A 27,185-nucleotide genomic window follows, 5' to 3' on the forward strand; every position below is an offset into this window, starting at 1 on the left:
AGCAGATACTGTGGACAACATCTGTGGCTAAGAATGCATTAAAACCTCACAAGATACGGGGAAATACGGAATCTTTAATAACATATTACAATTTCAGATGAAACACTAACTTAAATGGTAACTATATGGACCCTGCTCTCCTAAAAACATCTGAAACCTAACTGGATTAGGGTGGGATATGGGGTGACTAATGTGGATGATGATATTATTGTCACTTTTGTAAAATGATTGATACACCAGTGTTTTCTTAAACTGTATCTAACAATGAGCTAATGTTGAACTTGAGTATGAAAGCTTGAAGGCTGGATAGGAGGAAGAAGCTTAGAGGCAGAGTATCTGCATTTGACTTCTAGTCCGAAAACAATTATGAACCTTGTATTAAATATGTCGTCTCTTCATTTGCAGCAAGTATTGCGCCTTCCATGTATGAAACACAGGTACCTTTCCCAGGTAAGTAGGGGCATATACAGTAGCCATATTAGTGGTTAATATGGGACAGAGCGTGGAAGACAGGAGGAGACTGGTGGAGAAGGGAATGTCATTTATACAAGTTCAGTCTGCTAAATAATGATACATGTGTGGTATGTTTCACATTGTTCATGAATGTCCTCTTTGTTTTCACCTGGGAATCATGTGAAGTTTACACACCATAAGGTGACAAATCACTAGTCATTTTTTTATTGGTTTCCGACTCTAGTGGAGCACCTTTACATTGCCAGGAACCCCTAAAACATTGGTAGCCAGGAACCCCTAAAACATTGGTAGCCAGGGCCCCATAAAACATTGGTAGCCAGGAACCCCTAAAACATTGGTAGCCAGGAACCCCTAAAACATTGGTAGCCAGGGCCCCATAAAACATTGTAGCCAGGAACCCCTAAAACATTGGTAGCCAGGGCCCCGTAAAACATTGTAGCCAGGAACCCCTAAAACATTGGTAGCCAGGAACCCCTAAAACATTGGTAGCCAGGAACCCCTTAAACATTGTAGCCAGGAACACCTAAAACATTGGTAGCCAGGAACCCCTAAAACATTGTAGCCAGGAACCCCTAAAACATTGGTAGCCAGGAACCCCTAAAACATTGTAGCCACGAACCCCTAAAACATTGGTAGCCAGGAACCCCTAAAACATTGTAGCCACGAACCCCTAAAACATTGGTAGCCAGGGCCCCATAAAACATTGTAGCCTGGAACCCCTAAAACATTGGTAGCCTGGGCCACGTAAAACATTGTAGCCAGGAACCCCTAAAACATTGGTAGCCAGGAACCCCTAAAACATTGTAGCCAGGAACCCCTAAAACATTGCTAGCCAGGAACCCCTAAAACATTGGTAGCCAGGGGTTAAGGTTTGCATTGGTGACAGGGCAGGGACCCCCTAAAACATTGCTAGCCAGCCCAGGGCCTGCTAAAATATTGGTGGCCAGGGACCCCCTAAAGATTGGTGGCCAGTGGAACTTACCTTTAAACTTCATTGGTAGACTTTTTCCTTCTCCTTAAAGTGGACCTGTCACCCAGACATAAAAAGCTGGATAATAAAAGCCCTTTTCAAATTAAACATGAAACCCAAAATCATTTTTTATTACCACATCCATACCCATTATAAAAGCATTTGAAAATCCCAGCTGTCAGTCATATATTGCCTGCCCCGCCTCTATGCCTTAGGCATAGGGGTGGGGCAGAGAGTTACTTTCACTTTCAATTCAGAACTTTTTAGATGTTGCTGCATTCCTCACATTCCCCCTCCCTCCTCACCATGTAACTGTGTAACCAGTGCATGGATATGGGCATTAGGCCCCCCCATACTGGCACAGAAACAAGATATTGGCAGAATGCAATGCCTGCTTTGAGAACAGTGTCCATAAAATGGCCCCTGCCTGCTTGCTGCAATTGTGAATTCCAAGGCTGAAGAAAATAAGATTAAAATAATTTATATAGTGTAAGTAAAGTTTATTTTGCTTGACAACCACAATAGAACACAATTTGAAATTATTTCTTAATGTGACAGGTCCGCTTTAAATGTGTGTAGCCGCCAGACAGCCATACTCTTCTTGAAAATATGTCTTCTCTACATTTACAGGTGGGAATGTTTTATTTCCGGGGCCTTTTGTGCCCACATTCCAGTCAGGCCCTACAGGTAAGGCGGGGGGGATTGGCAGCAGCTTTGTTATAGGTGTCAGCAGCAGAAAAAGTATACATGACAAGTACAGGGCAGGTTCAGTGTAATAAATCCTGCCAATAGATATTTAATACTGTGTGGATGAAGGCTGGCCTGATATTCAGTAGCAAATCATGGGGGTGGCTCTCTTTTTTATGCAAGGGTTCATTCTAACTTTACAGTTTTCCTTCTGTATTTGTGTATACTCTGATTTCAAAGTTCTATGCTGATTTTCTGATTCTTAGGGAGAACCCACCATCATTTTGTTAAATTACAACTTCTAACAAGAAAATTAAAAAAAAACCCACCATTATATGAATGCCAGTTTTTTTTTTTATTTTACCTCACCCTACTCTAAAATGTATTTTTTTAACATCAAAAAGTTAGTAAGATTTCAAAAGTTGGCAGCCATCTTAACAAAAATGGCAACTTTTTTGTAAGAGGATATTCACCTTTTGCAAAGTCCTACCAAAATTGGAACTGATGGGCATATAATATAATATACAAATTGTGTCAGCACAATATAAATAAAGGTTTATAATATTCATAATAATAATAACCCTATCTCTCTTTCTGCTCTTCCTGTTTAGTTGGAGGTGTTGATCCTGAGGTGCAGAAAATGAAAGAATCTTTTACAGGTGAGTAGGAGACAGGCAGCAGGTTAAAATAAGATAGAGGGTTGAGTATTGAAGGATGAGGCATAGGTGCCTGCATTTAGTATTTGGAACATGCAAGCCGGGGATGACTGGGGAACACAAGTCACTAGCGAGCCCTCTACCTAATACCAGCTTTGGTAGGCATTGGGTATAGGGTACCTGTGTGATCTGTGCTCTGTACCTTGTGCTGGATTTTTTAACTGCCACAAGGTCCAGAGTGCAGCTTACGTCTGATAATGGCAAACTGAAGCGATACATAGGCCTTTCCACTGGTCATTCCCTTTGATGCCTGGTGGAAAGGCATTTCAGAGAGATTAGTCACCCACAGTAGCATAGATCTATTGTGGGCGACTAATCTCTCTGTGGGACATTACCCTAAGAGATTTATTAAAGGAGAAGGAAAGGTAAAAGCTTTAAATACAGTCCTCTACCAAAAGAAACACAGGATTTCTTGTCCCTTTTTTGTACACATGTTCTTCATTATCAGACTTCTTGCTCTCAGAAAAATCCTTCATTCCTGGGGCCGGAACCTGCGCAGCTCTCTCCTCTCCCCTCTCCCATAAGAATGCATAAGAATTCACTCTTCCTCCCATCAGAATGTGTGATTTTACCAGCTACCAGCAGCAGGAAGCTACTGAGACCAAACTAAAATGGCAGCTGCTATCTTAAAAAAACAGAGGGAGCTTCTAGGGCTGTTACTCAGGTAGGGTAAAGCTTTCTGCAGAATAAATATAGCGATCTAGGTGGCACTATTGTGGCTAATCTATTGGCAGTAAAATGCCAAACTCCTTAGCACTTTAGCACAATGCCACTAGTGCATCTACCACTCATTACGTGTTGTTTCCTTGGCAATCAGTTCCCAATAACCTACATTTTGACTTCCAAATTATGTTGCCTAAAATTGTTTCTAGGGCACTGCGACCCACCCTCATTCAATGCCAATTTTATTTTAAATACTCACTGCACACTTAGGGCAGTATTGGTGTATTCTCCTGCTGCATTTTCCTCCAGTGAATAAAATGCCTTGTGTGACATTATCCTGCCTTTTCCTTAATTCTCTCAGATCAGAGGCACATTAAAATAGCTTCTTTTCTTTTTTCAGGTGGTGGTATCCAACATCAGGGACCTGTCCCAGGTGAGCTGGGGAATAACCAGCAGGCATACTACAGTTTAAGGGTGAAGACACATGGAGCTATTAGTAGCAGCTATTGCCGTAGGTCTAAGGAAAGAAAGCAGCTCTCTTAGGCTTATCTTATATAACCAGGTTTAAGAAATAAAGAAGGCAGCTCTCTTAAGCTTATCTTATATAACTAGGTTTAAGAAATAAAGAAGGCAGCTCTCTTAGGCTTATCTTATATAACTAGGTTTAAGAAATATAGAAGGCAGCTCTCTTAGGCTTATCTTATATAACTAGGTTTAAGAAATAAAGACTCTCTTAGGCTTATTTTATTTATTTAGGTCCTAGGAATAAAGAAGGCAGCTCTATTAGGCTTAACTTGTATATCTAGGTCTAAGGAATAAAGAAGGCAACTCTCTTAGTTTTATCTTATAAATCTAAGTCTAAAGAATAAGGGCTCTGGCCCACGGGGAGATTAGTCGCCCGCCCTGTTCGCGAGTCTTTTTCGGCGATTTCCTGAAATCGCCCCGCCGCGTCTGCCATCCCGCCGGCGACTTATATGTTCGCTGGTGGGATGGCAGGGGTAGGCAACTCGGCGAGATTAGTCGCCCGCGAACAGGGAGTTTTGCCGCGGGCGACTAATCTCCCCGTGTGCCAGAGCCCTAAAGAAGGCAGCTGTCTTAGGCTTATCTTGCATAATTAGGTCTAAGGAATAAAGAAGGCAGCTCTCTTAGGCTTATTTTATTTATTTAGATCTAAGGTATAAAGAAGGCAGCTGTCTTAGGCTTGTCTTATTTATTTAGGTATAAGGAATAAAGAAGGCAGCTCTCTTAGGCTTGTGTTTTTTATTTAGGTATAAGGAATAAAGAAGGCAGCGTTCTTAGGCTTATCTTATATATCTAGGTCTAAGGAATAAAAAAGGCAACTCTCTTAGGCTTATCTTATATATCTAGTTCTAAAGAATAAAGAAGGCAGCTCTAGTAGGCTTATTTATGTAGGTCTAAGGACTAAAGAAGGCAGCTCTCTTAGGCTTATCTTATATATCTAGGTCTAAGGAATAAAGAAGGCAACTCTCTTAGGCTTATTTATTTAGGTCTAAGGAACAAAAAAGGCAACTCTCTACCCCTTGGGCTTTTTAAGATAAATAGTAAACCCTCCGCAAAAGTTACAATGTCATATGGCATTGACAGCCTATTACTGTAACTGATAAAAAGTATGTCTAGGCCTTGTAAATCATGGCTACCAATCAGATATCTTCTTTCAAACTGGTGACTAGTAAAAGCTGATTGGTTGTTGTGGGTTACTAAACCAGAGGCAAACTTTGCTTCTTTTATTTCCTCTTTTGATTTGGTGCTCAGAGGCAGAGTAACTGAATGTACTGTCATACGTACTTGTATTAAATGCTTTCTCTTTATTTACAGGTGTTAATATTTTGTTTCCGTTGCCTGTTGTGGGAACATTTCAGTTAGCCGTTACAGGTGAGTAGGGTAATAACCGCCAGCTGTGTTATTAGTCAAGGCTTATGGCGTATTATAGAAGACATATTGTGTGAAAAACTAGATTATTATAGTGCATTTTACCCCTCTAATTGTGCTTACAAAGTTGTGTTTTGGGTTAATTTATTGAAAATATTAGCAAAAAATACTCCCACTTTTAAAGATAATATAATGGATAACTGAAAATGTAGCATTCCCTTTACTAGGGGTCCAGAACCTAATAAGCAGAAAAGGATTCTAAACACAGAGGTGTTGCCTGTTTGAATTTGAATAGAATCAGCCAATCACTAAGCCTAAAAATTATCATTATCTTTAAAAATGGCCCCTTTATTGGAGCCCCCAATATATCCTCTCAGGTCCTTGTCTGTGTTTCACATGAGGGGTGGGCGTGTCCTAACGGTCCCTGCCAGAAGCACAGTAGGAGGGGGTGAGCCAATCACAGCCCTGCAGTCACACACGCACAGACAAGCTTCAGTTCTCTATCAGGTCAGCCTAGCTGCTGATTGGTTCCTATCCTACAGTGCCGCCCACCCCCCTGCACAGCCTGGGAAAGGAGGCAGCAGGAAGTGGAGCAGATGGGCGGGACTAGTGGGGTTTTGGGAAAAATGTATGAAAAAAAAAAATAAGAAACATTAATAAATCAGTCAGAATCACAACTTTTTTACGCAAATTCCTTCTAGAGTAGTATAAGGCACTGACACATTTTTCTTTTTCACACAATATGCCTTCTTTCAGAGTTTCGAATAGGACCAGCGCTCTTTGTGACAGAATGTTAGAATCTCAGCCATAAAGCTCTAGAGTGATACATGTGCCTGGCTCTCCTAGGGATTAGAGGCAGAAATCTACAATTAGCTAAGAGACAAGCTGATATATCTCCTCTTCATTTGCAGGAGGCGGTATCAATAATCAGCAACCTTTCCCAGGTAAGCAGGGGAAAAACCATGACAGGTACATGGTTAATAGATGGTGGGTCAGGGCTGTTTCAACTTTGATTAATGATACTGATTTCAGACTTTTTATATGAATGTTTTCCTTGTTTGTCCATGCTCTTAGTATTATGTTAAGACCAGTCTAGGAAACATGGATCACGTAGTAAAAGAAATATTAAAGGACAAGGAAGGGTATAATTACTAAAGGTGGAGCAAATGTTAGGCACCCCCAGTGATTATAATTTTTTTACGTGGAGATAAAGGCTGATGAAGATTCTTCTCTGTTGCCAAAATGTTATGTCGAATTTTCTGATGTATTTGAGAAGAACGCTGAGACTCAGGTCCTATGATTGCCCCATTGATCTCAGTTCTGGTACTATTCCTCCAGGGGGTAGAACCTGTCCTTTGTCTGTCCCAGAAACCTAAGCCATGAAGGGAGCTCTATGGGGCAGGGACCTCCATCCTCTTGTATCTTTTACTCTTAACTTATTGCAACTGTATCTTGTATTTATCTGTATTTATTGTTATACTTTGTATTTATCTATTATTATCTTTACCCCGTTTGTATTAATGTATTCTACTGTACAGCGCTGGGTACATAAGTAGCACTTTATAAGTAAAGATATACATACATACAAGGGGGGCGGTTTCTTCTTCGTGCAAAAGAAGGACGGTGGTCTTAGACCCTGTATCGACTACTGTGGAAAAAAAATCACAGTTAAGAATCGCTACCCTCTCCCTCTTATCCAAGAATTGTTCAAAAGATTAAAAGGAAGCCAAGATTTTCTCGAAGCTTGATCTCCAGGGTGCATACAATCTAATATGCATCCGTCAGGGGGACGAGTGGAAGATTGCATTAATACCCGTGATGGCCATTATGAATACCTTGTTATGCCCTTAGGGTTATGCAATGCCCCTTCTGTAATGCCTTAAAGGAACAGTAACACCAAAAAATGAAAGTGTATAAAAATAATTAATATACTATGTACTATTTCCCTGCACTGGTAAAAGTTGTGTGTTTGCTTCATAAACACTACTACAGTTTATATAAATACCCTGTTGTGTAGCCATGGGGGCAGCCATTTAAATTGAAAAAAGGAGAAAAGGCACAGGTTACTAAGCAGATAACAGATAAGTAACATAGATTCCCATTGTATTCTACACAGTTATCTGTTATCTTCTTATGTAACCTGTGCCTTTTCTCCTTTTTTCAATTTAAATGGCTGCCCCCATGGCTACACAACAGCTATTTCTATTAACTACAGTAGTCTTTCTGAAGCAAACACACAACTTTTACCAGTGCAGGGCAACAGTACATTATATTTTAATTATTTTAAAACATTTTTATTTTTTAGTGTTACTGTTCCTTTAAAGAAAATAATCTTTATGCAAAGTTAGAGAAGTGTGAGTTTCACAAGGAAAAGATTCCGTTTTAAGGGTAAATTATCTCCTCTTCTAATTTTGAAATGGATCCAGCAAAAGTTTCTGCAGTTCAACTTTGTCATCTCCTATAGACCGGGTTTAAAAAATATCAAGGCGGATGCCTTATCTAGATCCTTGGCTTCTGAAGAGACTTTCATAATCCCTCCATGTCCTATTATTCCCCCTGAGCGAGTTGTGGCTCCAGTGTCTATTGTTCAGCCTGTTTCTGAAGCATCTCCAGGATTGTGTGCCTTAAATTCTTTCATGGGGTCATTCCTCAAAGGTTGCTGGTCATCCGGGGGGCTTAAGAAGTAGCTCAACCTAATTTCTAGGTATTTTTGGTGGCCTTCTCTCGTCTAGGATGTTACTCAGTTTGTTGCTGCATGCTCTGACTGTGCCCAACAGAAGTTCTGTCATCTGTGGTCTTCTTCATCCTTTAGCTGTTTCAAATCAACCATGGTCTGACATTTCCATGGACTTGATTGTAGATTTACCTAAGTTGGCACATTGTACTACAGTGCTGGTGGTGGATCACTTTTCCAAGATGGCTCATTTTATTTCTTTGAAAAAGCTCCTATCCTCTGCTCTCCTGGCAAGCATCTTTATTAAAGAAATCTTTCGGCTCCAGGACTTTCCTTCCTCTATTGTATCTGACCCTGGGCTCCAATTTTCCCTTATTTTTGGTGGGCCTTCTGCAAGTTGTTGGGGATTGGTTTGAACTTCTCTTTCAGCTTATCATCCTGAGAGAACCAATCAAGCTTTGGAGCAGTTTCTTCGGTGTATAATCTGAAGCTTGAAGCTTTGGGATTTTTACCATTTTTCTGTGTTTGTGGACGGAATCCTCTTGCTCTACCTTCTTCTGTACTCAAATCAGATGCTCCTGCTGCTGAAGCTGTTGTTCATGACCTTAAAACTGTTTGGTCCAGAGTCCACCAGGCTCTTGTGTAGGCTTCTGTCCATCAGAAGAAGGCAGCTGATAAAAAATGCAGGCCGGCTCCATTCTTTAAGATTGACGATTCGTTATGGCTATCTACTAAGCATTTTTGACTCTGTGCACCTTCCTCCAATTTGGGTCCTTTCTTGTGTCAAGCTTGATCGTCCTCCCAGTACCCATTTCAAATTTTTTCCATGTTTCTCTCCTTAAACCTGTGGTCTACAATGCCTTCTCTTCTGATTCTTCTCCTCCTCCTCCTGTATCTATTGGTGGGCATCAAGAATTTGAGGTTCAGGAAATTGTGGATTCTGGCAAGTTCAGAGGTAACATTCAATAACATTCAATAACCTTATTCACTGGAAGGGGTTTGGTCCGGAGAAGAGGTGTTGGGTTGTTGGGTTTCAGCTAAAGACACCCATGCCCCTCGTTTGGTAGGAAAAGTTTCCTGCCTTGGGAGCCCCTAGTTGGTGCTCCTAGGAAGGGGAGTACTGTTATGAGTGCTGGGAGACTGGCGGTGGATACTGTTATGAGTGCTGGGAGAACAGAGACTCACCTTGGCGCACATAAGCGCACGTTCTGGCGGGATGTGCATTCAGACACATCTCTGTCTGTGCAGTAACATTTTGGCGCTGTGTCGCGCCATCAGCAGACGTGCCAAATTCAATGTAAAATAGTGCTAAAGTGTTTGTTTTTATTGCCCAATTTGGCTCTGAGTATCGAGACCCTATCTAAGCTCTACGGGTTTTAACTCCCTGCCTGGTTTTTTGATGCTAAATCTTCGCTGCCTGCCCTTGAACTCTTGCTGACTCTGATGTTGCCTCTGCCTGAACCTTTGGTACCGTGTTTCTGTATTAACCATGGCCACGTAGAAAATCCCCCTCTTCTCCGCAGCAGAAAACCCGGGGCCCCAAAAGGGTGTCAGGGAAAAGCAGAGTTGCCAGGGCTCTTCTGTTTCACCTCAGGTTGGTATTAGCAGTCTACAGGCTTCCCCATACAGTCTGTAACGGTACTCTGGGCCAGAGCAGTTTTCAGCAAACAGAAGTACTGGCCCGGGGTATCAGGCAAGAGATTATAATCACTGGGAGTCCCTTACATTTGCCCCCCCATTGATTATAAATTTCCTTCTGCTTTAAGCTCTTTCTTTTTTTATAACTTGTATTTTATTGGTTTTAACAGAGTTGAATTTACAGCGTAAAAAGTTGGTTGAACAAAGTACATGCATAAAATGTGTCAAGTATCAATAGCAGTAATATAGAAGTTTTCAAGGAGATCACAGTGTCTTGCCGGAGGGAGTGAGTTATGGGATACATATTGGGAGGAGGTTCTTAGGGGTTTTAATGGTTGCTAGCAAACAGTTCCCAGGGGGTCCAAATCTTAAGGAAATTAGGGATTCTGTTGGTTATTCTGGCAATTCCCGCTTCGAATGTCTTGTTTAACTCCACTCTCTGTTTGATTTCCCTTAATGTAGGGGAGGAGGGAGTTTTCCATTTTGCAGCTATGGATATTCGAGTGGCTGTTAAAATCTGGTTGATTAATGTTTGATTTGATTTGCTGGTCTTTGGGAGCGGTTTGCCCAGTAAGAAGGTAGTGATGTCAGGTAATATAGGGTCATGCAGTATCTTACTTAATAGTTCTGATATTTCTAGCCATACTGGAGATATCAGCGGGCAAGACCAAAATATGTGTGGTAGAGTACCAATCTCTCCGCAGTTTCTCCAGCATAGCGGAGGGTGGTTAGGGAACAGAGAGTGGAGTTTAGCTGGGGTGTGGTACCAGAACATTAGGATTTTATAGAGATGTTCCTTCTGCCTAGAGCAAGTAATCATTCTTTTAGCATTTCCCCATATAAGCGCCCAGTCTTCTTCCAAGAGGGGTTGGGGGAGATAGGAGTCCCATTTGCTCATATAAGGGTGTCTAATGGTGGTATTTGTTTTGGGCTCTGAGAGAGTTTGGTATATTCTGGAGATCAGCCCTTTCTGAGGGAGACCTCTCTTTGCAATTAGTTCAAATGGGGTTGGAGTGTTCAGTTTGGCATTGTCGCTATATGGTTTAGCGAAATGTCTCAGCTGGAAATATTCATACATTTTTAGAGTGCTCTGATTGGTTTTTTGCTTAAGTTCTTCATATGTTTTCACCTCTTTGGTGAAGGGGTTTAATAGGTCAGCTACAGTTTGAAGTCCTGAGTCTGACCATTTTCTAATGAAATGAGGATGTAATCCGGGTTGAAAGTCAGGGTTATTTAAGAATAGCACGTTAAGTGATTTAGCTGAGATCAAACTATGTTTCTGTCTGAGCCTGTACCAGATTGATAAAGTGTCGTGTTGAGGATAGAAGGGTATCTCTTTCTATTGCTCCATGTGGGATCGACCAGATAAAGTGGTTTAAGTGGCCTGTTTCTGATTCAGCATTTTCGATCTGCCCCCATATTGTGCTGGATTGTCTATTGGACCACGCTAATAACTGTCGGAGGTGGGCAGCGTTATAGTATCTAGCAAATGAAGGGACTCCCAATCCCCCCGACCCACAGGGTGTGGTTAGTGTGTTGCTGTGGATCCTATGTCTACGATGTCCCCATATAAAGTCGTGACAAACGGTTTGTATATGTTTAAGTGTCTTAGCCGGGACTGATATGGGTAAGGTTTCAAAGAGGTATAAGAATTTTTGTAGAATCGTCATTTTTATGGCCGAGATTCTACCAAACCAAGATAAGGAGTATTTAGACCATTTCTGTAGTAATGATTTGACTTTCTGTATTAGGGGAATGAAATTGTACCTATATAAATCTGTATATGCTGACGGTAGACGGTGTCCCTAGATAGGAGATCGATTCTTTTTGCCAATTGTAGTGGAAAGATTCTTGGAGATATTGCAGTTGGTGTTCTGGGATGTGGAGTGGTAATGCTTGCGTCTTGCTGACATTGACTTTATAGTTAGAAATTTTGCTATAGATGTCTAGAGTTTTATGTAGGTTTGGTAGAGAGATCAATGGATTAGTCATCAGCAGGACATCATCTGCGAAGAGAGCAATTTTGTATGCTGAGTTTTTAAGGGTAACTCCTGAGATATCTGGGGAGTTTCTGATTACTGCCGCCAGGGGTTCTATACTTAGAGCATATAAAAGGGGGGATAGAGGACAGCCTTGTATGGTGCCGTTGGTTATATTAATACGTTTATGGGCCTGTCCTGGTAGTTTTAATTGGGTTGTTGGATTCTGGTAGAGTGCTTTCAAAGCTGCTAGGAATGGGCCTGAGAATTGAAGGTGTGCGAGAAGTGAGAATAAGTAACGCCAACTCAGGCGATCAAATGCCTTTTCTGCATCTAGACTCAGGAGGATCGCTGGGGTGCGTCTTTTATGCAGGACTTCGGCCAAGTTGATTGTTTGTCTGGTATTATCGCCTGCTTGGCGCCCTTGGACGAACCCGACCTGATCTCCGTCAATCAGCTTTGGGAGGATAGGGGCAAGTCTGTTTGCTAAAATCTTTGAGAATAATTTAAGGTCTGAGTTTAGTAGTGCAATAGGCCTGTAGTTAGGGCATAAGTTTGGGTCTTTCCCTTCTTTGGGTATAAGGGTGAGATATGAGCTCAATGTTGAGTTTGGTATTGGAGTACCGTGGAGGAATTCGTTAAAGAGCTTCACTAAGTACGGGCTAAGGATATGCGAAAAAACTTTGTAGTATTTGTAAGGGAAGCCATCTGGACCTGGGGATTTGCCATTTGGCAATTGTTTAAGTACTAAGAGGAGCTCCTCTAATGTGATGTCCTCATTTAAGGTCTGATTATCTTCCTCAGTTAGTTTGGGGAGTTTTGCGTCAGCGAAAAATTTAGAGGATAGGTCTATGGTCCGTGTGGGGGATATGTTGCCTAGGTGAGTGGGCTGTAGGTTGTAAAGTTGTGTATAGTACTTGTAAAATGTGTCGCCTATCTGTTCTTGGCTATAGGTCAGTTGTCCTTCCGTTGTTTTAATCGAGGTGATTCTGGACTGTATTGTTTGGTCTTTAAGTTTCCTGGCTAGGAGAGTGTGCTGTTTATCACCTTGCTCATAAAATTTCTGTTTAGTCCACAGGATTGCCTTTTCTGTGTGTTCATGCTTAAGTGTTGAGAGTTGCTTTCTGATTTCTATTATTTGTGTTAGATGCTGTTCTGAGTGGCTTCTGTTATATTGAAGCTCTAGGGTGTGGAGTTGTGTTAATAAATCATTATATTTGCTGTTGAGAGCACGTTTCCGGCTTGTTGTTAAGGCTATCATTTGTCCTCTAATGGTTGCCTTATGGGCTTCCCATAGAGTCGCTAAGGATTGGACTGATCCTTCATTAAGATGGAAGTAGTCTTTTAATGCTAGTTCTATCTGTTGGAAGGTGTCTGGGTCATGCAAAATTGTTTCATTTAGGCGCCAATGTGGCTCTTTTGGTGGTAATTTGGCAAGGTCAAGCGTTAGGGCTATGGGGGAATGGTCCGACCAGGTAATAGGATGGATTTCAGTGGTGGCAGGTAATTGAAGGCATGGGTGCGAGACAAAAAAGTAGTCTATCCTAGAGTGTATCTTATAAACGGGTGAATAGAAGGTATATTGAGTAGCTTTTGGATGATTTATCCTCCATATGTCATACAGAGCACTCTGGTTGGTTAACTTCCTAAATTCTTTCGACAGGGTATGAGCAGATTTGTCTGGGGAAGGGGAGGTACGGTCCTTTAGCTGCGAAAATACTAAGTTAAAGTCTCCTCCTATTACTTGGTGGGTGGGTATTTGGCCCAAACATTTATTAAGGATTGCTCGTAGGAAGTTGATTTGGCGTTTGTTAGGGGAGTATATGTTACACAAAAGAAATGGGGTGTCCATGTATTTCCCTATTAGTAAGATATAGCGCCCGTTTGGATCACAACATGTTTGGTCCACGGTCAGAGGGCAATCTCTATGTATTAGTATTGCCACTCCAGCTGTTTTTGTGGATGCTGAGGCATAATACGCTCTTGTGTAATGTTTGGACTGTAATTTGTAGGGTTTTTCTTTTTGGAAGTGGGTTTCTTGGATGAAGGCTATGTCTGCCTTCAAGTTCTTAATTTCTTTGAGTACTAAATAGCGTTTAGTGATGGTGTTTAGCCCTTTGGCGTTTATGGATATTATCTTAGCCATAATTTGATTGGAGATGTAAGGCTCTAAATATCGCGGAATATTGGCAATTCCTTATTAATTTTAAAGACTTAAGACCAATCATGTTGTGTCCATTCAGGGGGATGGGATAAGGACCCAAGGAGGTTAAGCAATATTGTACCATTGTGTCTCCATAGAAATAGAACCTTATAACTATAACAAAAGTAAATCATATCAAACAAGAAGCATAGTAAATAACATATAACAGTAAATCAACAGGTTTTGTATAGCACCTTCGATGTATCCTGAGGGTTAGCTGAAATAAAACCCTCAAATTTAGGAAGTAGATAATTGTGAAGGTAAAAGAAAAAGTAGATCGAATCCAGTCGCGACAGCCGTCTATACGAGTGGGTTCTAAGGGAGTCTCCAGACTCCCCGTACGAGGGGTTTTATGGTGTGTCATGGATGAAGTCCACTTTTAAGGTAAAGTAAAGGTGTAAGTTCAAAGTTGCAGGGTTAAGATCCGTTTAGGCTCTGTGGAGTGAATTGCGATTAAGTGTCCTGATCATGGTGGTTGGTCTTCTCTTGTCGGGGAGGGGGAGAGTGCTAAGCCCGGTAGTCGTGGGGAGCCTGAGGCTCTAGACCATTGTGGGCTTAATGCTGTCTTTGTAGGTGATGCCGAGATTGTCTTGTGCGTGTCCCTAGATTTTAGACCCAAAGCGGCGAGCAACTTGCGGCCATTGTGTGGGTGTATCAGGATGTGTGTCTGGCCCCGATGATTAATTATCAATTTAAAGGGGAAGCCCCATCGGTATGGTATTCTGTGATCTCTCAGAATCTGAGTCACTGGCCGTAGCTCCCTTCTCTTGGCCAAGGTCACTGGGGACAGGTCAGAGTAGATTTGTATCTTATGATTGCAAAATTCCAGGGAGTTTGTGGCACGAGTTTTAGTTAGCAAAGCTTCTTTGCTTTCATAGTAGTGAAACCGGACTATGATGTCCCGTGGTGGCTTTGTGGGTGGAGGTTTTGAGGCCAGAGATCTGTGTGCCCTGTCCATTTTCCACTGCTCTTGTGGTATGTCAGGGCATATATGCATAAAGAGTTCTGTCAGGTATTTAGGAATTTCGGATGCCGTGATATCCTCCGGAATTCCTCTAAAGCGTAGGTTCTGTCTCCGGGATCTGTTCTCTAAGTCCTCGCAAGAATCTTTTAAGTGTGCCATTTCATCCCTTAAGTCCATATTTTCCTGTTCTAGGTTGGCCAGTCTCTGAACAATGTCATCAGTATACGTTTCTAGCTTGTCTGTGCGTTCTCCCAAGTCTGTAATATCTCTCTGAATCTCCCTAATGGCAGCCGTTATGGCTGTGCTGATTGATTGTGAGATGGTAGAGTTTAGCTGCGTTTGAAACTGCGCTAGCTGCTCTTGTAGTATTCGGCTTGTTACCGGGGCTTCGTCTGCAGAGCCCATTGCTTTAATTGTGTGAGAGATAGACTGACCTGGGAGGGGTCCGCTGCCCTCTTGTGTAGTTTCCTCAGGTTGTGGAGGAGTCACAGCTCTAATCTGGGGAGAGGCCGACGACGTGCTGGATTGGGATGCGCCATCTTGGATTTCGGCGCGGCTGTGCATGTTGCCGGGTTTATGCAGGTAGGGCGAAAGGGTTGATTTTTGCTCTCGCTTTTTTTTCACCATGATCACCAGGTCTCGCTTGCTGCTAAGTTACCCGAGCTTCCGTTTATAGGCAGATGTATGCTTATTTTCGGGTGTTTTAGGAGCCTGTATTACGGAGCTTCTATTTTGTGCGTGCGCTCCGTTCCATGGCTAGCCACGCCCCCTGCTTTAAGCTCTTTCAGGAAGGCAACTTAAACAATGATCATACTTTTTCACTCTATTGCCTTTGGGTGTAACACTAAGGGGCAGATTTACCAACGCACGAACGCTCCGAGTGTATTTTCACCGCATTTTTCGTCGCTTGCGTGACTTTTTCGACACCCACACAACTTTTTCGTACGCATGCACAACTTTTTCATGTGCTTGTGCAAATTTTTTGTACGCTTGTGCGACTTTTTTGACGCCCCCCGCGACTTTCGTACCCTTGCGCGAAAAAATCGGAAAGGTTTTTCCGCTGTTTACAATCGTTCGGTACGAAAATTTCGTGACTTTCAGATCGCCAATATGATATTATCGTGACTAATATGATTTTTTCGTAAGCATTTTCGTGATATTTGCGATCTTCAGAAATTTTGGTATCCAATCCGAATTTTTCCCATTCGGAATTCGAAGTTTGTGGCTCCACTCAGTGACTATTGGCCATATAGCTTGACTGAGATGAGCAGTGACAATGAGCATCTACATCTTGTAATACAGGGGTGCCCAGACTTTTTCCCCCTGCGGTTGACTTTTGGCCCCTCCCCGCGTACGTATGCGACGCAGCGTACGTACACATACCCAATAAAAGCGCGGGACCGCTGCACTTCCGTATTTCCCGGCTTTGACACGGTCCGCCAGAAATCCACAGGGGATCGACTGGTGGACCGCAATCAACTTTTTGCCCACCCCTGTTATACATTAAGTAGAGCGGCACCAAAGCCATGCATCTTGGATTCAGCTACCAAACCTTCTACAAAAGATTCAGCGAAATGCCAAACTGATTGTGAACCCCAGATTAGTAAGACCCCATTACTAAATATATCTTCTTGTCATTTACAGGTAGTCAAATTATTTTTCCTGTGCCTATTACAGTGATGCCAGGCCCTACAGGTGAGCAGAGAAAAAGGCAGCTTTATTTTAGGGTAAAATGTCATAGAGGTTTTCATGTGTGTGTGTGTGTGTGTGGTTCTGGGTGAGTCCCTTTTGTTTCTGGAAGCAGTTTGTTTACCCATACACAAGTTTCTGGACTATTAAATAACATTACAGAATGCAAGGCAGAACCAGTGGATACGATGGATTTCAAACACTTTCCCCAATTTGTAATAAAAGGCACTAAGTTTGCCCAGGAGCAATAACCCATAGCAACCAATAAGATGTTTGTTTTTAAGCAGGTGACCAGTAAATGCTACCTGCTGATTAGTTGCTATGGGTTACTGCTCCTGGGCAAACATATGTTTTTACCAGTGACAAATATAAACTGGTATAAACTATTTTAGAATATTAGTTCCTATTTTGCCTTGAATAGAGTATTTAGACTTTAAATAATATATTGTAGGAGAAAAGAGTCTCTTAAAAGCATTCAGTTTTACTGCACCATCCCACCAATATAGCTGCCATGGTCTGAATAAACATGTAAAAACTAACAGGCGTGTAGTAATTGGAGTATATTTTTTAGATGAAATTCATACTTCCCAACTGTCCCGATTTTAACAGCTCAGGCCGCAGTCCCGGATTCCTATTGAAAAGTCCCTCATTTCCCTTTGATCTCTGGCACTGAACATCAAAAAATATACAATGTTTCTCAAACTTAATTAAACAAGTAGCTTTTGGCAGAGCCCAGAATACTCACCCCCTTCACTGAGATACAATTGTAACTAATAAGCTAAACAAGTCCCTTGGGGGGAACTGAGACTTACAGCTTAAAGGGCAATTTCACCTTTTTTTTTAGCAAAACTGTAATAACACATAAAAGAAAACCCCCAGAAATGTGTTCAAACTTTAAATAACCTGCCAAATTTTGTAAAATGGGAGTGGTATTTAGGGGGCGTGGTCACAAAAATGTGTTTGAATTTCAGGAAACTCTTTTCTCCTACAGTATATTTGTAATTTCTCTTCAGTTGCACACCGCCTGACTCCCAGTAGAATGGTGCTGATTTCCTCCATTATATTGTAAATTGAAATGATGTTTATTGTTATTCTGTCTCTTTCTCCTCTTCATGTGCAGTTGGTTTAGTTGGTGGTGTTCAGGTTCAGGTGCAGAAAATGGAGGGCTCTTCTACAGGTGAGCATGGAACAGGCAGGGGGAGATGTGGAAATAAGGGGGAGGCATTGGTGGTTCAGGTCAGGGTTGTTTCAAATGTAATCAATTTTAGTGATTTAAGTTAACTTTTAAAGGAGACATATTGGATAAATGGGAAACCCCTAACCCTTTAGGCAATTATGAATAATATCCGGTGCTGGTTTCCCTTTGGGCTAAACATTAACCCTATCTGTAACAATGGCCCCTTTATTGGAGCTCCCTATAGATCCTCTCAGGTCCCTGTCTGGGTTTCACATGAGGGGTAGGCGTGTCCTAACGGTCCCTGCCAGAAGCACAGTAGGAGGGGGAGAGCCAATCACAGCCCTGCAGTCACACAAGCACAGACAGGCTTCAGTTCCCTATCAGGTCAGCCTAGCTGCTGATTGGTTCCTATCCTACAGTGCAGGGTACGGAGGGCCGTCGACTCCCCAGCTCACCCAGAGAATTCAGCCAGCAGGAAGTGGCACAGATGGGCGGGGCTAGTGGGGTTTTGGGCGAATTTCTCAATAAATCAGTCAGAAACACAACTTTAAGCACAATCCTTCTATATCTAGAGGAGTATAATTCCCTGGTACATTGTTAATTTTTATAGGATACGTCTCCTTTAATATGGTATAGAATGGCCAGTTTCTAAGCACCTTTTCAATTGGTCTTCATTATTTATTTGTTACAGTTTTTTTTAATTATTTGCTGCCTTCATCTTCCAACTCTTTCCAGCTTTCAAATGGGGGTCACTGACCCCGGCAGCCAGAAACTATTGTTGCACGAGGCTACAGTTTTATTGTTGCTGTTACTTTTCATAACTTATTTTTGTATTCTTCTCCTATTCATGTACCAGTCTCTCATTCAAACCACTCCCTGGTTGTTAAGGTAATTAGGACCCTAGCAACCAGATAGCTGCTAGATTCTAAACAAAAAGAGAAGTAATGAAAAAAACTACACATAATTAAAAATGAAGACCAATTACAAACTGTCTCAGAATATGACTCTCTACAGAATGTGGCAGTAGACCGGAAACAAGAACCGTGTGTTTCTCTTGATCCACAGCTGGTGGGTAGGCTTTCTGTGTATGAACCACAGAGATTTTTAAAGGAGAGATTTCATGTATTATAAACCTCTAAAAATAGAAGGAATTTGCCTATAAAACTTAATTTTTAAAAAAAATAAAAAATCACCACCCAGCCATGCCACTTTCTACTGACTACTTCTAATTTCCATCGAACCCACAGTATGTGTTTTCCTGTGTGAAGGAAGAGCTGATTGGCTAGCAACATTCTTTTGGGGGATGGGGTCATTTAGGACATACCCAGCATTAATTTGACACGGATAGAAGACCAGAAAAGCTATATGGAATAGGGGTAGAGCCCCATGATATTGCTGATAACCTTTAGGGTGCGGAAGACAGGGGCTTTGACTCCTACAGAAAATGTAATGTTTGCTCTCTTTTGCTTTATATAAATATTATTGCAGGTCAGGAAAAAGCACCTTCTGCAGTAAATGAAGGCGGAGCTTCTGGAGTGCAGGAAGCGTCATCCATTAATTGGCTCTATGGAGGAACAGTGGAGTGTGTTCTCTGTGGAAAGGTATTGCCAATTTTCACTTGTAGAACCACTATTACATTCATTTTGTAAGATTCTAAATCTGTGGCCACAGCATTCCTGTTAGAATATACAGAATTAAAAAGTTGAACCGGATCAGGTAATTTTGTACAGACACATAAGCTGTGCTAATCTGCTTTGTACCTGAGAAAAAGGATAGTGTCAGAAAGAAGGAATTCCTGCTAGGACAAGAGCTGACAAATGAAAATGATGAGAGAGGATGGAGTGGGGGAGCTGGAAGAGGAAGGACTCAGTGGGAGGGAGGAGCTGGGAGAGGGAGGACTCAGCGGGCAGTGGAAGGGAGAAGCTGGGAGAGGGAGGACTCAGCGGGCAGTGGGAGGGAGGAGCTGGGAGAGGGAGGACTCAGCGGTCAGCGGAAGGGAGGAGCTGGGAGAGGGAGGACTCAGCAGGCAGTGGGAGGGAGGAGCTGGAAGAGGGAGAACTTAGCAGGCAGCGGGAGGGAGGAGCTGGAATAGGGAGGACTCAGCGGGCAGCGGGAGGGAGGAGCTGGAAGACGGAGGACTCAGCACTCAGCAGGCAGGAACTGGAGCTGGAAGAGGCAGGACTCAGCGGGAAGTGAGAGGGAGGAGCTGGAAGAGGGAGGACTTAGCAGGCAGCGGGAGGGAGGAGCTGGAAGACGGAGGACTCAGCACTCAGCGGGAGGGAGGAGCTGGAAGAGGGAGGACTCAGCGAGCAGCGGGAGGGAGGAGCTGGGAGAGGGAGGACTCAGCTGGCAGTGGAAGGATCTGGGAGAGGGAGGAATCAGCGGGCAGCGGAAGGGAGGAGCTGGGAGAGGGAGGACGGATGGACAGAGTGGGGTGGGGAGGTGGAGGGGGAGGATAGGGATAGTCCGGAGTCACACAAGCACAGACAGGCTTCAGTTCTCTATCAGGTCAGCCTAGCTGCTGATTGATTCCTATCCTACAGTGCCGCCGCCCCCCTGCACAGCCTGGGAAAGGAGCCAGCAGGAAGTGGCACAGATGGGCGGGGCTAGTGGGGATTTTGGAGACATTTTCCTGGAAAATATGAGTATGGAAAAATGTTTTATTCGTAAATAATTATCACTTTTTATTCTTATTCTGTGCTTTATTGCAAAGACTACAGTAGATATACTTTTAGAATCAGAGAAAGGGCCCTTCAAGACAAAACTGAATCAATTTATATTTATATCAAAGGCTCATTAAATGTTAACTCACTGCTGCCTGGATGTACCTGACAGTGATATAAGAGAAGTAGGTAAAAAAAGCTTTGGGTGGGAAGAGTAAAGAAAAGCAAATGCAATTTTAAAAATGACTTTATTTATACATTATATTTTATTTACGTTAGAGCACTTACATTTTTTAATATTCTTTAATACTGCTTTAATAAAACATTGATATACGTATTTTAAAATGCCTTTCAAAATGATATAAATTGCACTTTACAAATTAGGCATTTATCTGTTAATGTAATTTCATGACTTTCCTTCTGCAGGCCACAAAGGTTTGTCATTGGTCTGTATGCCAATGTTATTAATAATATACATGTATAACCTTAAATTATTTTAGGGAGAAATCCTGTGCAAGGGGCGTAACTGCATGGCCCTGGGCCTCCCAGCAAGGGGAGTAAAGTCAGGCCCGCTCCATCATTATTTCCAGTATATGTTCTGTGCTAGAGATGTTTTCTCATTTATTTCTCAACCAACTTGTCAGACCCCTTTCTTTCTGTTTCTTGACTTTCATCAACCCCTGTCTTTTTCTGCTTGTTTTTACTTTATCAAGTGTGATAAACCAGGTATTATTTTCTTTCAGATCCCCCCTCAGATGCATTTTAATGCTCCTATGATCGGACAAACATACAGGTACAAACCCTTTATTCTCTATTTTATCATTCTTCAGTTTACCACTTTGTTATATAAAATGCAATGTCAAATAAAAACCTGTGGCCTCAGTACAGACAGGAACATTTCAATGAAATTACACATTTATTACCTTTATTATATTTGTGTCAGTTCACTAGTATGGCTTCCCATGGTTTGGTCTGCAGAATGCCATTAACCATTTTAAGAGCAGTGTGATGCAATTAAAACCTAGTTTCTCATAATTTTTGGGCCGTGTGTGGACTCCGAATTATCGCCCCGATAATTTTTGTACTATGGTGATTGGTCATTTAGTCGATTCAGCAGGTTAGAAAATTTTAGTTGGATAAGGATAAAATCTGCACATGTATCTGTGTATCTGATGATATCCTTGGGGGACCGACAATGGGAGTCACTTTTGTACGATTGGTGCCTGTAACTATTTCATGTTCAGAACTTCTTCAGATTTGTATTTTTAGGGCTTTATCCTACAATTTTGATCTGAATGTTAGTTAGCATTTAAACTAGGGATGCACCGAACCCCTGAACCCACCTGAACCGAATCCGGGATTTGGTGCATCCCTAATTTAAACATACGATCGATATCCAAATGTTCATCGGAAGAAGACTAAAATCTGAATGTGTATGGCCGGCTTTATACTATTGCCCATTAGCACTATATATACTATGGCACAATAGTATACTCTCTGTAATAGAGAGATTCAGGGGAATTTGAATGTGAGAGAGGAAAAGACTTGGAGGAAGATGTTTGCTAAATATGCTTGCTGGGTAAAGAGTCAGATATTTTACAGGAGAGAGACTTGATTAGGATTTTGTGGGGTAGAGACTCTGAAAATATTTTGTGAGGGAGAATCTTATTGGAAACTATCTGTGAAATAAGAATTGGGAAATTTGCAGGAGAGAGACATGGTGGGGAGGTGTTTGTGGACGAGACATGGAGAAAGCTGTTTGCAGGACAGTTAGTCTCAGCAAGGAGGTTGCAAAAATATAATATTTGGATAAAGGACTTTACAAGAGAGAGGGGATTGGAAAGAACATGTTTGCTGGAGAGAGATTTAGAGAAAGACAGGAAGCAGGAAGAATTTAGCAGGAACAGGGCGTTTGGAGTAGAGAGATTCAGGTGAAAAAATTTGCTGTGGGAAATGAGTTTGTTAAAGAGAGGTTAGTAGGAATCATTGTGTGGGAGGTTGTAGGAAAGGGATTAGGAAGGAGGAGTCTGTGAGGTTTGAGGAGTCATTTACCAACTCTTGTACGCTTAGTGCTTTCTCACATTGTCTTGTCATCATAAATTACTCCTATGATGTAAAGGGTTTATAGGAGATTGAGATCGAGATATAGAAAAACAGGAGAAAATGGCAGGAAAGATATTTGAAAGGAAGAGTTTGCTATCAAACTATCAGCTTCTGCTCCACTTAGGAAGTGCCGAAGTGGGACTGATTTAATTTTATTTGTTATATTTCTGAAATGACAAAAACCTGGGGATGTTCTGCCCTATTCATAGAATGTATGTTGAAAAGGAGGTATACTGTCCCTTTAATGATGGCATTAATGGCCATGACACACTCAGAGAGCCCATTGCAGGAATAGTAAATTATCAACAGCATTTAGTAGAGAGAGGCTGGCTTTGGGGAAGAGACTGTGAAGAAAGAAAAGTTTAGGAGAGAAATTTTGGAGAAAATGGAGATGATATGTGTGTGAGGGTGAGAATCTGGGGGAGGAAGGTTCAGAAGTCTAAATTCAATTCTTGTCATTAGTGTGAATGTCATAGATGTCATTACCTTTGAATCTAAATAAATGATTATTCCATTTACAAAGATTCCTTCTTATAGAATCAGGGCTGTGGAGTCGGTAGATAAATTCTCCGACTCCGACTCCTCAGTTTCTGATACTTCCGACTCCGACTCCTCAGTTTCTGATACTTCCGACTCCGACTCCTCTGTTTCTGATACTTCAGACTCCGACTCCTCTGTTTCTGATACTTCCGACTCCTCAGTTTCTGATACTTCCGACTCCGACTCCTCAGTTTCTGATACTTCCGACTCCGACTCCTCAGTTTCTGATACTTCCGACTCCGACTCCTCAGTTTCTGATACTCCTCTGTTTTTAATATGCTAATGTATTTTATATATTCATACAGTCAATGAAAAGCTTCATGGTTGCTCAACGTGTTGGTTTATGCACTGCGTGCATTGGGCTTTATTCTTATAACAGAGAAGTAATTAATTATGACTGTTTGTGAATTGGGACATTTAAACTTGCTTTATTTTTTTTTTTTTATTCCCATTTAAATTTTGTAGGAGTCGGTTCATTTTTTGCCGACTCCAGGTACCCAAAATTGCCTCCGACTCCGACTCCACAGCCCTGTATAGCATTCCAGACTGGGTACAATATAATTAAATGCTGATTGCTGCTGAATATTCTTTTACAGAGCACATCTGCCATGGAAAGGACTCTTCCGCTGCATTCATACAGGAATACAGTTTTTTGTGAATACCCCTGCCGTAATTGACTTTGAACTTGTCTCCTGGGGCTGCTACTCAAAACACCTGCAGGAAAACAGATTAGAGACTGTCGGCCCTTTGTTTAACATTAGAGTGCTGTCTGGGCAGGTATCAGCCGTGTATCTCCCGCACTATGTGTGTCTGAAAAAAGGTAAGCTCCAAACTGCAAAGCTCAGCATTTAGTTAAGGAACTAAATTATAATATATATGTAGCCACTTTAGCTGACAGTGCTGCTACTTGCTATACTTTGGCGCTATAGGAGTCCTGAGCCCCCGCTTACTATGGGGGTAACAGGGATTCTTCAATTAATGGCATGCCTCCACCCAGGGGTGATACTGTGGGACTATAACTCCCACCCTGGGAACTTAATATTAGACGGTTCTGCTGTCCTGGGACTACACACAACTCCTGGCACCCTGCCCATCCCGTGGGGTAGTTGCTTACCGGCCAGTAGGTGATCCCTTGTACAGGAAAGAGCCAGACACGCAAAGATATGATGGACCAGATGAGTGTCTTTATTTAGGGCAGAACCTCTCCAGGAGTGAAGTACATTCATCAGGGCACCGTCTCCTTACTTCACCTTAAGAGAACCTCTCTCCTGTTGGGTAACCCACGGTACTCCCGCCAAGTGATCCTATGTAGGTGCTCCCCCCGGTACTCTCGCCAGGCTGACCCTCTCTTAGGGCTCTCCCAGTACTCACGCCAGGCTGACCCTCTCTTAGGGCTCTCCCAGTACTCACGCCAGGCTGACCCTCTCTTAGGGCTCTCCCCAGTACTCCCGCCAGGCTGACCCTCTCTTAGGGCTCACCCCGGTACTCCCGCCAGGCTGACCCTCTCTTAGGGTCTTCCCAGTACTCTCTCCAGGCTGACCCTCTCTTAGAGCTCTTCCCAGTACTCTCGCCAGGCTGACCCTCTCTTAGGGCTCTCCCCAGTACTCACGCCAGGCTGACCCTTTCTTAGGGCTCGCCCCGGTACTCACGCCAGGCTGACCCTCTCTTAGGGCTCTCCCCAGTACTCACGCCAGGCTGACCCTTTCTTAAGGCTCGCCCCGGTACTCACGCCAGGCTGACCCAACACAAGGACTCACCCCGGTACTCTCGCCTTGGCACCCTCAGATTAGTAATCTCCCTCTAGAGGTGGCTTGATCCACCTACCTAGACACTCTGGGCCCTGATCTGCAGCTGATGTATTGCTGGGGGGTCTTAATCCCTTTATCACTCCTGGAGGGGCAATGTCTGCCCATTCTAGCTTATCTTCTTACATGTCACTCCTAGAGCGACCTATTATAAAAACTTGCTACCTACTACCCAAGCCTGTTGCACACCTCTGTCCAGAGGCAGTCCCAGGACTAAGACCTACACAAAATGGGTGTCATCCCCTTTTATACTTTTAACACACTGCCATCTAGTGGCTGCTGCTGAATAACAGGGAAACTCCCTTTTTGCACATAAACAGCTAGGACCACCTTTAGGTGTCCAAATCCCATGAGGCCACCCTCTGGTGCCTGTCTAAATGGGAACCCACCTAAGGGGCCCAAATCTGGGGATCCCTACATATATATAATAATAAATAAGGTTAAGTGCAAAAATCACAGTGAATTTAGCTGGTGACAAAGATGTTCATTTTCTATTCAGGTGTCTTCACCTTCACCCCTGCAGTCAGTGGCAAAACTACATATACAGCAGACCCCATGGTTGTGGGGGGTGGGGGGGTAGGGGAACAAGGGGGCTTGGACCTAGGGGTCTGCTGTATAATAGTCCCCCCTCCATAGCCCCTTGCCTACCTTAAACTTGTAGGTAGGTCATGAATGGGGCAGGGGAAGAGGGCAAGCAACGAATCCAAACCCGCACTCCCTCAGCCCTCCAACGAAAACTCACCGCTCGGTGCACAATGCTAGAGAGGGATCGGCACCCTCCCCACAGATTCCAAACAAGCAACGTTTCGTGGCTAGAACAGCCCTTTATGCTTGATAAAGGGGCTGTTCTAGCCTCGAAACTTTGCATTTCCGCAATAAAGGATTTTTTAAGGGCAAGGCTCGTATGTAGCTCTTGAGTGCCGTTGCTGTTTGCAGGGGAAGAGGGACCATTCATGCTGGATCCCTCCAAAGATTTATTTATGGGGGGGGACAGTGCTACTCTATGCTACTGCCAACAACAAAGCTTTTGAAGCTTTTTTTTAACAACTGAACAACCTAATATTGCAGTATTGCTAATAAGAAAGCTAACCAAGTAACCTAAGACATTGGCTGCAGGAAGATAAAACCTTTACTCAGAAATGCTTGCTCACAGGCAGAGTGTTTCACCTGCCATTGATTTCTGCCTTTACCCTCAAATCACACAAATGCTCATTTTCATTTGCAGTTTACTTATCTGGTTTAAGGTGGTTTATCTTTACTTCTCATTAATAGCTCTATCACTGGTTGTTTTCTGGACTCTCACCAAGATCTGAATTAATGCTACCCAAGTACTAAATAATAATAATAATATCCCCCTCCTTTTATTGTAAATATATGAATAATTACACATCACATAAGAACCTACATGTATTACTTTTTCACAGGTGGAGATGTTGATGTTAAGAAATTTAAAATCATTCATTACAAAGCTAACGGCATGACCCTGGAAACACCGTCAAAAATTGAACCTTTTTACGTTGCCCTGGAAAAACCCACCTTCTCTTTAATGGGAGTTGTCTATAAAGTAGCAAATCTATTTCGAACCAAAATTCCAACTCATGGAGCCGTTTTTATATACAGCAAATTCATTAAAGGTTACACCATTCACCTGTACTTCATGCCACAGGACCACTCAGTAAGACAGGTAATTCATTAGATAGGGTGTATTGTAACATGTACCTTTATTACACAGACATATCTGATTCCACAGATTAAAAGGAAACCACTATACTTTTTGGAACCAGCCTCCCTCACAGAGTAATGCAACACCTCCCTGTGAGGGAAGCTGGTCCCAAAAAGTATCATGGTTACCTTTTCCTTGTATGACACACACAGGCAGCATAAGAAGGCAGACTATGGCACACACAGGCAGCATAGGGCAGGGAGAGTATGGCACATACAGGCAGCATCGGGCAGGGAGAGTATGGCACATACAGGCAGCATAGGGCAGGCAGAGTATGGCACACACAGGCAGCATAGGAAGGCAGAGTATGACCTATGCTGCCTGTGTGTGCCATACTCTGCCTGCCCTATGTTACCTGTGTGTGCCATACTCTGCCTTCCCTACCCTGCCTGTGTGCCATACTCTGCCTGCCCTATGCTGCATGTGTGTGCCATACTCTGCCTTCCCTATGCTGCCTGTGTGTGCCATACTCTGCCTGCCCTACCCTACCTGTGTGTGCCATACTCTGCCTGCCCTATGCTGCCTGTGTGTGCGCCATACTCTGCCTGCCCTATGCTGTCTGTGTGTGCCATACTCTGCCTGCCATATGCTGCCTGTGTGTGCCATGCTCTGCCTGCGCTACCCTAC

General features: G+C 42.8%; 1 protein-coding gene across 1 annotated transcript in view; it reads left to right on the forward strand.

The window, feature by feature from the left end:
- The window catches only part of LOC100487218, a 35,834-nt gene that overhangs the window by 1,595 nt on the left and 7,054 nt on the right, over positions 1 to 27,185 (forward strand). The window contains exons 2-13 of the mRNA XM_031892997.1: positions 406 to 450; positions 2,075 to 2,131; positions 2,743 to 2,790; positions 3,911 to 3,943; positions 5,347 to 5,403; positions 6,312 to 6,344; positions 16,503 to 16,553; positions 17,668 to 17,724; positions 19,213 to 19,325; positions 21,131 to 21,180; positions 23,627 to 23,850; positions 26,260 to 26,519. Coding sequence (XP_031748857.1) covers positions 406 to 450; positions 2,075 to 2,131; positions 2,743 to 2,790; positions 3,911 to 3,943; positions 5,347 to 5,403; positions 6,312 to 6,344; positions 16,503 to 16,553; positions 17,668 to 17,724; positions 19,213 to 19,325; positions 21,131 to 21,180; positions 23,627 to 23,850; positions 26,260 to 26,519 — 1,028 coding nt within the window. The remainder of the gene's footprint in view (positions 1 to 405; positions 451 to 2,074; positions 2,132 to 2,742; positions 2,791 to 3,910; positions 3,944 to 5,346; positions 5,404 to 6,311; positions 6,345 to 16,502; positions 16,554 to 17,667; positions 17,725 to 19,212; positions 19,326 to 21,130; positions 21,181 to 23,626; positions 23,851 to 26,259; positions 26,520 to 27,185) is intronic.

Source organism: Xenopus tropicalis, chromosome 9 (genome assembly GCF_000004195.4).
Source record: "Xenopus tropicalis strain Nigerian chromosome 9, UCB_Xtro_10.0, whole genome shotgun sequence".
NCBI lineage: Eukaryota > Metazoa > Chordata > Amphibia > Anura > Pipidae > Xenopus > Xenopus tropicalis.